This window comes from Schistocerca nitens, chromosome 6 (assembly GCF_023898315.1).
Source record: "Schistocerca nitens isolate TAMUIC-IGC-003100 chromosome 6, iqSchNite1.1, whole genome shotgun sequence".
NCBI lineage: Eukaryota > Metazoa > Arthropoda > Insecta > Orthoptera > Acrididae > Schistocerca > Schistocerca nitens.
In genome coordinates this window covers 698,434,594-698,447,499 of record NC_064619.1, presented here as the reverse complement: position 1 = coordinate 698,447,499, position 12,906 = coordinate 698,434,594, and the positions used below count along the sequence as shown (strand labels likewise).

General features: G+C 40.4%; 1 protein-coding gene across 2 annotated transcripts in view; it reads left to right on the top strand.

The window, feature by feature from the left end:
• Positions 1-12,906, top strand: part of LOC126263635 (1-acylglycerol-3-phosphate O-acyltransferase ABHD5-like) — a 284,682-nt gene that overhangs the window by 215,522 nt on the left and 56,254 nt on the right. Inside the window, exon 1 of one of the 2 annotated variants that reach the window (XM_049960729.1) lies at positions 9,916-10,199. The exons of the other annotated variant lie outside the window; for it this stretch is intronic. Coding sequence (XP_049816686.1) covers positions 10,156-10,199 — 44 coding nt within the window. The 5' untranslated portion in view covers positions 9,916-10,155. Of the gene's footprint in view, positions 1-9,915; positions 10,200-12,906 lie in introns of those variants that run through there. 2 annotated transcript variants of the gene reach the window in all.

The following is a 12,906-nucleotide window of genomic DNA, read 5'->3' as shown; positions in this document are numbered from 1 at the left end:
TGGGGGCCAATTATTCTTACTCCCATAATGCCGCACCATACATTAATCCGCCAAGGTCGCTGTGTTCCACTTGTCGCAGTCATCGTGGATTTTCCGTTGCCGAACAGTGCATATTATGCCGGTTTACGTTACCACTGTTGGTGAATGACGCTTCGTCGCTAAATAGAACGCGTGCTAAAGATCTGTCATCGTCTCATAATTTCTCTTGTGCCTAGTGGCAGAACTGTACACGACGTTCAAAGTCATCGCCATGCAATTCCTGGTGCATAGAAATATGGTACGGGTGCAATCAATGGTGATGTAGCATTCTCAACACCGACGCTTTTGAGATTCCCGATTCTCGCGCAATTTGTCTGCTACTGATGTGCAGATTAGCCACGACAACAGCTAAAACACCTACTTGGGCATCATCATTTGTTGCAGGTCGTGGTTTACGTTTCACATGTGGCTGAACACTTCCTGTTTCCTAAAATAACGTAACTATCCGGCGAACGGTGCGGACACTTGGATAATGTCGTCCAGGATACCGAGCAGCATACATAGCACACGCCTGTTGGGCATTTTGATCACAACAGACATGCATCAACACGATTTCGACCTTTTCCGCAATTGGTAAACAGTCCATTTTAACACGGGTAATGTATCACGAAGCAAATACCGTCCGCACGGCCGGAATGTTATGTGATACCACGTACTTATACGTTTGTGACTATTACAGCGCCATCTATCACAAAGCGAAAAAAGTGGTCCAACTAAAACATTCATACTTCTTTATGTACTACACGAATATGTATTAGAAATGGGGGTTCCTATTTAAAAAAAACGCAGTTGACATCCGTTTGACTTATGGTAGCGTCACCTAGTGGGCCAATCATAGCGCCATCTGGTTTCCCCCTTCAAGCTAGACAAGTTTTGTTCTTTGTAGTTGTTTCGTTTGATGCTTATTTCGCGAGATATTTGGCCCAGTCACAAACTATTGCCTCCTAGAATAACTTTGAAAGTGTGATAGTTGCTGAAAAGTTTGTGGGACTAAAGTTGCATGGGACAATGGGAGTCATAATATGACGTCGGTTTTTTGTTGCTAGGTTGGGTCGCTTCAGAGATATGAAGGTCAACCTTGCTTTTTTAAAAATAGGATGCTATCGTTTGGTACTTATTTTCTGATAGCAGCTGTCAAGACAAAGCCAATAATGTGTCACAGTATGGTCTTTGAAGGTCAATGAAGGTCAAAAAGGTGCCATCAACGTCCATTTACAGAAGGGTTTTGAAATAATGACCACTGGTGTCAATGCATTGCTGCAATCTTCTTATAATGGATTGAGGGGTATCCTTACCACTTCAACACTTATCAAAGCACATGCTCTGACAATTCTCTATACGCTTCTCTTTTACTGAGAATGCCAACGAGATTCAGCGAGAGCTGAAAAATAACCTCAATGTACTCACCATACACGTCGTACATTTAAATGTGTGTATGATAAACTGAGAATAACTGGATCTTTAATGCATCGGAAACATATCCGGCAAAGGAAAGCTAATAACAAGGAAATGGAAATTGATACTCTTGGCACTGTGGTTCGGAATCCTTGTGTTAGTTCGCGTCAAATCGCAAGGGAACCTGGCATGAGCCAGAGTAGTGTTTTTTGTGTTCTGTATCGCCCTAAATATCATTGTTACCATATCAGTCTCCACCAATAATTAACTGGTACAGCTTGTATGCATCGCATTGAATTCTGCTGATGGGCTCAACTTCAGATTCCGAGGAATGACACGTTTATTAATTTGATTTTCTTTACTGACGAGACTACATTGATGTACCATGGAAATGTTAATGTGCATAACAAGCATTATTGGGCAGCTGAAAATCCATGTTGGCTGTGGTAAGTTTCACATGGAAAACCGTGGACAGTGAATGTATGGTGCGGGATTCTGGAGGACAGAATTCTAGGCCGCTATTTCATCGCAGGAAATCTTAATGGTAGGAAGTACACCACATTCCTGCAAGAAACACTAGATCTGTTATTGGAAGAAAAACTTTTAGGAACAAGGAACGGAATGTGGTATCAAGACAATGGGTGTCCAGCACATTTTTCACTGATGGCTAGAAATGAGTTGCAGAGACAATTCCCAAATTGTTGGATTGGACGCAGAGCAGATGTGTCTTGGCCGGCTCATTCACCAGACTTGAAGCCTCTGGATTTCTTCTTGTGGGGATTCGTAAAAGTCATTGTTTACAAATATGGTTCAACTACACCTGAAGACATGTGAGAGAGAATTGTCAGAGCATGTGCTTCGATAAGTGCCAACAATGAATACCACTCAATCCATGATAAGACAATTGCAGCACTGAATTGATACCAGACGTCATCACTTCGAACACCTTCTGTAAATGGACGTTCATGCCACCTTTGTGACCTTGATTAACCTTCAGAGACCTTACTGTCACACATCATTCGATTCACCTTGATAGCTGCTATCAGAAAATAAGTATCAAACTATAGCATCCCATTTAAAAAAAAACAATGTTGTCCTTCATATCTCTGAAGCGACCTCACCTAGCAAAAAAAAAGGTCGTATTATGTCCTCCACTGTCCCGTACAACTTCCGTCCCACAAGCTTTTCAGCTCCTGTTATACTTACGGAGTTATTCTTGATGGCAATAGTTAGTGACTCACCCTGTATATATATCCCAACTAATTATGCCACCTCATGTATTTCTGAAATGAAATAAAATGTAAATAGTTGGAGTTGGCTGGGGATGCACCTATGTCAGGGGCTCCCACAATGTGCAGCACATAAGTGTGAAGAAACATCACTTTCAACACACAGTTACGTTTTATTTATGGCACATGTATGTGTACTCTACTGAAATGAAAACTAGAGGTACAATTATGGCATCAGACCTGTTTTCTCTTTTCTAAACCTTATATCTTCCGACATACCTAGATTTGAAGGGATGATAACAGCACCACAGTTTCTGCCATAATGTGCAGAAAAAGGGTTGCCTACAGAAAGCATCAGGACAATGCAGGCAACCCTCATTGCAGCATTACAATAGAAACTATGGCACCATTTCTATTATTTAAATTCCAGAAGGTTTAAGGTTTAGAGGAGTGAAACCATGTCTGCCATCACTAATTGTACCTTTAGGCTTCATTTCAGTAAGAAAAATACACATCTACTGTTTAAATAACGAAACTTTCTTTTGAAAGTGACATTTGTTTACTTGCAGGAATTGTACATTCCTGCCCACTGTGTGAGCCACCGGCACAAGTGTATCCCTGGACAATTTTATTTTTCACATTTTGTGTCGTTTCGGAAATGTATGAGGTGGCAAACTTAGGTCGACATCCTGCGTGTGTATATTCACAGGGTAAATCACCTAAAACTTGCACAACAAATATTGATGTGTTGTTTTCACATAATGATCCATAGTCAGAGGCTTGTATTGTTATTCAAGGAAGTGTATGTTTTGTGGAAACACAACTTTTTTTTTAAATCGAACAATGTCTGTTGACATTAACAAACTAAAAGTAGGGTAAAGCAAAATGTGTGGTTCATGGTGTGGGTTCCTGTAGTCATGTCCTAGTTCATGAACCACGGGCAACGTATGAGTGGCCAAGTAAGTGGTCCCGACAGTCGGGATATCAGTTACTTTGGAATAAGGCTGGGCATCTCGGACATATTCTGCGTCGTGGTCACCTTTGTGCTCATACGGCAAAGACTACCAAATCCACCGGTTAGTCCCTCAGCTGTTAGGGGTAAAACCCAATGGGACTCGGGGCAAGTAAGGCTAGCAACCTGCTTCCCTGGTACTTTAAATATGATGCTGGCAACAATCAGAGCAAAATGCCTCGGACCTTTGGAGGTGACGGAGTCCCACCTCTAACTGAAAAACCAGGGACTCCTAAGATACAACTTGGCAAACAAATGGTAATGAGATGGGGAGCTATTAATATCAATGGGGGCTACTCTGGGAAGAAGGTAGAGCTGGCAGAGGCTGCAAGTAAGATGGGGCTGGACGTTTTAGCTGTTAGTGACATTCGGGTAAGGGGTGAGAAAGAAGAGGAAGTGGGAGAATACAAGGTCTACCTGTCAGGAGTCAAAGCAGGAATAGCACAATGTGGTGTAGGGCTTTACATCAGGAAATAAATGGAACCCAGCGTAGTTGCAATAAGGTATGTAAACGAACGACTGATGTGGATAGATTTCACAGTGTCTAGCAAGAAAATTAGGATTGTGTCAGTATATTCGCATTGTGAAGGGACAGATCAAAATAAGATGGATAGTTTTTATGAGGCACTCAGTGATGTAGTTGTTAGAGTAAAGGACAAGGACAGTGTTCTGCTCATGGGTGATTTTAACGCCAGGATTGGAAATCGAACAGAAGGGTATGAAATGGTTATGTGTAAATTTGGAGAGGACATGGAGGCCAACAGGAACGGGAAACAACTCATGGATTTCTGTGCCAGTATGGGCTTAGTAATCACAAACTCCTTTTTTAAACATAAGAACATTCACCGGTATACTTGGGAAGGCAGGGGAACCAGATCTGTCATTGATTATATAATAACAGATCAGGAATTCAGGAAGGCTGTGAGGGACACACGTGTATTCAGGGGATTCTTTGATGACACTGATCATTATTTAATCTGCAGTGAAATTGGGATTGTGAGGCCGAAAGTGCAGGAGGTCAGGTCCACATGTAGGAGGATAAGAGTGGAGAAACTTCAGGATAAGGAAATCAGGCACAAGTACATAACAGCGATCTCAGAAAGGTACCAATTAGTTGAATGTAGTAAATTACAGTCATTGGAAAAGGAATGGACAAGGTACAGGGACACAGTACTAGAAGTGGCTAAAGAATGTCTCGGAACAGTAGTGTGTAAAAGTAGGATGAAGCAAACAGCTTGGTGGAATGACACAGTCAAGGCAGCCTGTAAAAGGAAAAAGAAGGCGTATCAAAATAGCTACATACTAGAACTCAGGTAGACAGAGAAAGTTATGTTGAAGAAAGAAACAAAGCCAAACAGATAACTGCAGCATCCAAGAAGAAATCTTGGGAAGACTTTGGAAACAGGTTGGAGACTAAGGGTCAAGCTGCTGGAAAACCATTCTGGAGTGTAATTAGCATTCTTCGAAAGGGAGGTAAGAAGGAAATGACAAGTATTTTGGACAGGTCAGGAAAACTGCTGGTGAATCCTGTGGATGCCTTGGGCAGATGGAGGGAATATTTTGAAGAGTTGCTCAATGTAGGTGAAAAATACGATCAGTAATGTTTCAGATTTCGAGGTAGAATGGGATAGGCATGATGATGGAAATAGGATCACATTTAAGGAAGTGGAGAAAATGGTCAATAGATTGCAGTGCAATAAAGCAGCTGGGGTGGATGAAATCAAGTCAGAACTCATCAAATACAGTGCAATGTCAGGTCTTAAATGGCTACACAGGATAACTGAAATGGCCTGGGAGTCGGGACAGGTTCCATCAGACTGGACAAAAGCAGTAATCACACCAATCTTTAAACATGGAAACAGAAAAGATTGTAACAACTTCAGAGGTATCTCTTTAATCAGCGTTGTGGGTAAAATCTTCTCAGGTATTGTTGAAAGGAAAGTGCGAGTATTAGTTGAGGACCAATTGGATGAAAATCAGTGTGGGTTTACGCCTCTTAGAGGTTGTCAGGACCAGATATTTAGCTTACAGCAAATAATGGAGAAGTGTTACGAGTGGAACAGGGAATTGTATCTATGCTTTATAGATCTAGAAAAGGCATATGACCGGGTTCCTAGGAGGAAGTTATTGTCTGTTCTACGAGATGATGGAATAGGAGGCAAACTTTTGCAAGCAATTAAAGGTCTTTACATGGATAGTCAGGCAGCAGTTAGAGTTGACAGTAAATTGAGTTCATGGTTCAGAGTAGTTTCAGGGGTAAGACAAGGCTGTAACCTGTCTCCACTGTTGTTCATATTATTTATGGATCATATGTTGAAAACAATAGATTGGCTGGGTGAGATTAAGATATGTGAACACAAAATAAGCAGTCCTGCATATGTGGATGACTTAGTTGTGATGACAAATTCGATTGAAAGTTTGCAAAGTAATATTTCAGAGCTAGATCAGAAATGTAAGGACTATGGTATGAAGATTAGCATCTCCAAAACGAAAGTAATGTCAGTGGGAAAGAAATATAAACGGATTGAGTGCCAAATAGGAGGAACAAAGTTAGAACAGGTGGACGGTTTCAAGTATTTAGGATGCATATTCTCACAGGATGGTAACATAGTGAAAGAACTGGAAGCGAGGTGTAGCAAAGCTAATGCAGTGAGCGCTCAGCTACGATCTACTCTCTTCTGCAAGTAGGAAGTCAGTACGAAGACTAAGTTATCTGTGCACCGTTCAATCTTTCGAACAACTTTGTTGAATGGGAGCGAAAGCTGGGTGGATTCAGGTTACCTTATCAACAAGGTTGAGGTTACGGATATGAAAGTAGATAGGATGATTGCAGGTACTAGTAGATGGGAACAATGGTAGGAGGGTGTCCACAATGAGGAAATCAAAGAAAAACTGGGAATGAACTCTATAGATGTAGCAGTCAGTGCGAACAGGCTTAGATGGTGGGGTCATGTTACACGCATGGGAGAAGCAAGGTTACCCAAGAGACTCATGGGTTCAGCAGTAGAGGGTAGGATGAGTCGGGGCAGACCAAGGAGAAGGTACCTGGATTCGGTTAAGAATGATTTTGAAGTAATAGGTTTAACATCAGAAGAGGCACGAATGTTAGCACTGAATAGGGGATCATGGAGGAATTTTAGAAGGGGGTCTATGCTCCAGACTGAACGCTGAAAGGCATAATCAGTCTTAAATGATGATGATGATGATGATGATGAAGCAATATGTCAGCGGCGTTTGTTACAGGATTCTAGCATAAGTCGCTTACGAGATATCTTATTTTGAAACGTTGCCCCGCTGAAACTTGTAAATACCTGTGCTAACACCCACTGAGGAACAACACAAGAGTATATACTAGTTATGTGGATTCTGACCATTAACGAGACAAGTGACGATCACAGTCTATGTTCAAAATGACCACTAGGTATGGCAATACATTCTTCCTGTCTGATATCGAAGGACTGTTGCACACATGCTAGTATTTCAGCGGAGATGTCCCAGCAGGCAGCAGTAATATGTCATTGCATATCATCAGGCGTAGTTGGTAAGTCCGTGTAGACAGCGTCTTTCAGCTTTCCCCACAGAAAAAGTCTTCAGGTGTCAAATCCAGGGAATGGGCCGACCAAGGTACAGATCTTCTGTGTTCAATTCAACGATTTCGAAACAATTGATGAAGACATGCTGTAGTGCATCATCATGTTGGTACCATAGGTTTCCTCCTTGTCTGCAGAGGAAGGTCTTCTAGCATCCATGGAAGATGGTCTGTTAGGAGGCTGTGATATTTATGCAGATTCAGTGTTCCCTGTATGCCAAACAGGCCTTTGAGCTTAGTGGTTCAGTATCCCACACCACAAATTTGCACTCCATGTACGCTGGTGTTCCACATGATGAAGCCAATAGGAATTGTCGAAAGACCAATAGTGCATGTGTAGGCGGTTTACCTTGCTATGACTGGTAAATGTGGCTCCATCACTAAACAAGATACATACGTCTGGAGTATCCTGTCTTAATGGTCATGTACAGAAGTAAACACTATTCTCAAAATCGTTTCCATGCAGCTCTTGATGGAGAGAGATGTGGTGTGCGTGGAACCTATGTCGATGAACAATGTGTAGGACACTTGCCTAACTCATGCAACTTCCTCGTGTGATTACACAGGAGCTAACCTGCAGGTCAATTGCAACAGCGGCAAGAACATTAATTTCCCCCTTTTCTGTCGTCACTTGTTTCCTTCTCTTACGTTGTGTAGGTGTTACACTACCACTTTCACATAACTGGTTGAGGAGGCTGATAAATAATTGCCAAGATGGTTGACGTCTATTGAGATATCTTGCAGCATACATCATACAAGAATGAACTGCATTCTTCCTACACTCCCCATACGCCATGAGCATATAAGCTTTTTCTGCGTTGTTAATCCCATCGCCCACTCACGACTTTCTGTGTAGAGTGTCACACATGAACTGTCTAGCAAGTTATAAGGTACTTAAGCGACGCACAAGCACACTATAAGCAACTACGCAGCTTGAATGGCACAAACAAGCGTAGGTGTGGAAACTATTCAAAAAGCGATATCTCGTAAACGACTTGCAGTAGAATTCTGCAACAAACACCACTGACATGCTAATTTACCCTACTTTTAGTTTGTTAGGGTCAATAAACATTTTTCCATTTAAAAAAGTGTATGTTTGCACATAAATACACTTTCTAAGTATTATTACGACCTGTTTATTAGCTAACAATACAAGTCAGCGCTGACTACGAATCCATTTTGTGAAAGCTGCAACCGATTAGTGACTTTATTGGTAATATTACAATCGTCACGCCCGACGGTTGCATATGAGCGGCAGTGCCACGAGTCCTCGGTTATCCTTGCGGACTCGTATATTCGATTTCCTTTTGAAGCTGGTATAGTTCACTTGTATATGACAACATGGTCAAGTGGCGAGTTTTGAGCTAAATGGGCAGCAGCGGAACCACCGAGTGAAGTTTCTGAAATTACAGAGACTGCGAGTTCGGAGGCGATGTAGTAGGACCCCACTGGCGAATTTAAAAGGAGTACATGTAGCTAATTTCTGATCTGATAGTGTGAACCTTCAACATTTAACGGCGACATCAAGTGATGATCTGTTCTTTTCTGTTGATGTTATATTGAATAAATGTGACTTCGCACTTGACGGAACGTCACCACCACATCAAAAGATTTTCTTCTGTAGTTCAGATGGTGGCATTCACACACGCCGTCAGCGGAATGTCATCGACACTTCACCTCATGTCAAAGTTTCTCGGGAAGATGGAAGTATGTTTCGATGGGCCATAGTGAGGCCTACTTGGCGAGCAACTGCTACGTTATGTACACAATGTGAACTTATACGAAAGTATTCCCCACTGACTGCCATTGCAAAAAGGTGTTAATGCGTACTGGAAGACAATACTAGGTTAAAGCATTTTATTTTCTACACTGAAGGAATAGACTGCAAAATAAAGGACACATGTCTTGTTCAGTGTGCATAACTGGCGATTTTTCCAGTGGAACAGCGAAAAGTAAATCTATGATAAAGCTTAAACGGCGTGCAAAAATTGGAAATAAGATTCGTAATAAATTAACGATGAACAGCAAGTAGCAGAAATATATGTGAACATAGTTCAAGTATACTAAAATGGCCCATCTAGATATACTGTACACAAACCATCTTCTTGTGTCAAGGTGATGTTGGACGTCTAAATCTTTATTTAACTTCGTAATTTTTATTTGTATTTTGCTTAACAGATAAAAACTATTGTTTAGACATTCTGAAATATTTATAGAACGATTACTCCTCCTCTTCCAGCGCCTTGTAGAGTGTGGAACTCTCCTTCACAGTCTCGACTCTAACATTTTTCTAACCCATACTCTTTTTGCTCTCTGTTCCTCATCATCATGAGCAACAGCAATATTCAAACTGCTGTAAAGTAAATTTCGACAGTTTATGACGTTCTACCATGAACTACGAAATGCTGAGTATTTTATGAACCAGTTGTAAGGTAACGACGTTCTGTCGACGTTGACGTACCGTGTAGTGTGTTTGCTCAGGAGTTCCTCTGACCGTCGACGTTCAAGCACATGACGGTGACGTTCCTTCAAACGTGAATCCACCGTAATTGCTGAGCGTGAAATTGTCTTTGGATTAATGTATTCTCTTTGGTTTAGCGAGAAAGCAAAGATTGTATAATAGAGTTCAGCGAATGACAGTTGTAGTTTAGTCTTTGACTGTGTTAGCCTTGAAAGGCGTCATGTAATTAATTTGGAAAATTTTTAGTATTTTTGTTGTTTGGCCTATATTTGGGAATGGATGACGTAATGTGTTTTGCGAAGTTATATCATTCCTTATTCATGGCTCCTTCTCACTTTAATATGAACATGAACTGACAATAGCCGGCAACGTATTAGTTTACGTGAAGTGTCATTTCAGTACCACCTGATAAGAACGTTGCTAATTGAAAATGGCAGCTGAAGGTGGGGTTGTGAGCGTGAAAAGCCGATTCAGGTTGAGTATTTTCTGTAATCATAAATAATAGTATTGTTGGAAATAAGGTTTAGGAGTGTTTGAAAATAAGGTAGACCGACAGAGCAGTATCAGTTCTAGTTGGTTTGGCAAGCTCTCTGTGTAGGAAAGTTTTATTTGTAGGAAGGCCTTTCGTTACATTAGACGCAACTTGAGAATTTTTAAGCTGCACACTCCACCGTGCAATGCCACACTGTAGGATGTCTCACCGAACAGAAATTATTTGATGAATCTATCGTTATTTGAGATTTTGTAGTGTAAGTAAACTTTGCAGTTGTTATACCAGCGCTGTTTGAAGAACGTCCCACTGTTTGCCATTCAGAATGTGTTCTTCTTTTGGTGTCTTGTATGTGCTCTCCCAAGGCTTGTATATGCTCTCCCCTCTTGAAAACATTTCCGTTCAGAGTTCTGTAAAATTATTGTAATTGACATCTTTACCTGTAACCAATATTGGCTACTTAATTTTCAACGTTTTGGAAAATATTACCCCTCGTGCCAGAAGTTCACTGTCTACAATGAGACACTATATGCAGACTTTGATAAAACTTGAGCCTTAGATACTGCCCGTCTGATTTGAGCCATGATGTGGTGGTGGTGTGAAATGTGGAGGGAATCCAAGACTTGGTACTGCAAGCAGGGCCAACTTGATGTACGACGTAATAGTTATCCAGAGAGGAAGAGGCTTGCAGAGGATAGGCTACCCCTTGATAGCTGAATCACTTCCATCTTTGGCTCGAGGACAAAAACAACAATGTGTTCATTAGGAATTTTTATTACTTGAAACTAAATACTCAGCTAATTTGTTGGAGTAGTAGTTAATGAAGTTAGTTTTTAATTTCCTTTCAATTTGTAGTGGTTTTCAATTACTTGTCAGATGGAATCTTGTTGAAGACCTCAACACAAGAATATAGAACCCCAAACTAAACTGTAAACAATATGGTGAAGTTTATATGAATATCATTGTGATTGTAGAAATACACCTCAATTGAAATTGATCAGAGCACTTTTCTTCTCTACAAACTCAATGGAAAATATGTTGCTGGCTACCATTGCAAATGGGACTTTAGATAAAGACAACAAAACCTGAAGAATTAACTGTTCCAAATTGAAAATAAAACAATAATGCAAGAAGAATGAGAAGCATAATTGGATAGCAGGGGTAGATAAGTACAGCCAAAGATTGCAAAACGGTAGTTGTGCTGTGTGACATAATAACGTTACAAATGAACAGTATGACATCGTATTTACAATTTAACTTGTGATGTGAATGTGAAATTACTCGTTGTGCATCATTACAATTTATTGTTCAAATGAGCCATGGTGCATGAAACTAATTATCAAATTTACATGCATGTCTGAAAGAGCAGACAGTGTTGATGATCCAGAGATCGTTCAAGTATTACGAGCCTGGGTGGCACACAGTGATAACAATATTGGTCTCTATTCTTCATTGTCTCTTTCTTCCTTTTCAGGGTATCCAAGTAATGTTGCAAGCATTAGATGGTGAATTTAGTGGACTACAATTGAAGGATGTAGACTGTGTGGCAAACGGAAGTTAGTGTCAATTTTAGAAACCTATAGATTGCCCATTTCTTGACCAGAGAAGATCTACCTCTGTTCCTGTGTGTTAAGTGCTACCTTTTCATAGAGAATAGCAAGAAATGCATCAAGCTCTTCTAATGATACTTCATCCCTCAGTGCTGTACACACCTCTCTTTGATCAATAAAACAAAACCATTTGATTTCGGAAACATTTTATTTCTTCAAATTTCCATTACCATGTACACGTGAAGATTCATCACAATTTACATTGCTGCCCCAGAGCCATTTGAACTCCGTCATGTAATTGTTTTAGTATCAGAATCAGTTGAAATACCATTTACACCTTATTTTTCTGATTCAGCTTCTGCAGTATTATTTGTCAAAGCTAACATCTGCTCATCAATAGACAGCAGTGATGAGCTAAACTGTTACAGTGCCTGTTTGTTTTATTTATGTAATGTTTTATTCTGACGAAGAAGCCACACTTAAAGTTCACATCTCCATTGCAGCAACAGACACAATAAAGGTTACCAACATGTGTAGCATTAATTGGCACCTAGTTTATGAAATGGGACAAAAATGTCACATCGGCAGTCCTAGGTATTTATTTTTTTTTTTTTTTCTCGGAAAGTGTTAAGACTTTATTTCAGAATGAGGTAGGCTAAGAAATTCTGAAAGTAACAAACACTCATCGACCTCCTAAAACAGATAGAATTGGCAGAGAGAACAAAATTTTGCTAAGGGACAGAAATGTCCTGTTGGCAGTTCTAGTGTTAAATCTTGGGGTCGACAGAAGCGTCCGATCCCGCGCGTCGGCTTTGACCAGTGACGTAAGGGGGTTGTCGTGTGTGACGTCATGACGGTGCGGAGTTTGGTTTGAGTGTGGCTGTCTCCAGTTCTGTTTTATCTTATTTTATTTACTTTTCTGATCTGTTCGTTCTATCTCGTGAGATTTTTTTTTTTTTTAATTTAAAAACACTTATTACTTATTTTAATTATCTGTTTCCTCCAATTTCTGTTTTAGTTCATTATATTTATCTTTCTGATCTGTTCATTCTATCCCGAGAGATTTTTTTTTTTTTTAAAGACAAAAAAACACTAATCAGCTACTGAAGCATCTTTATCTTCTATGGGTTGCAGGGGTTAC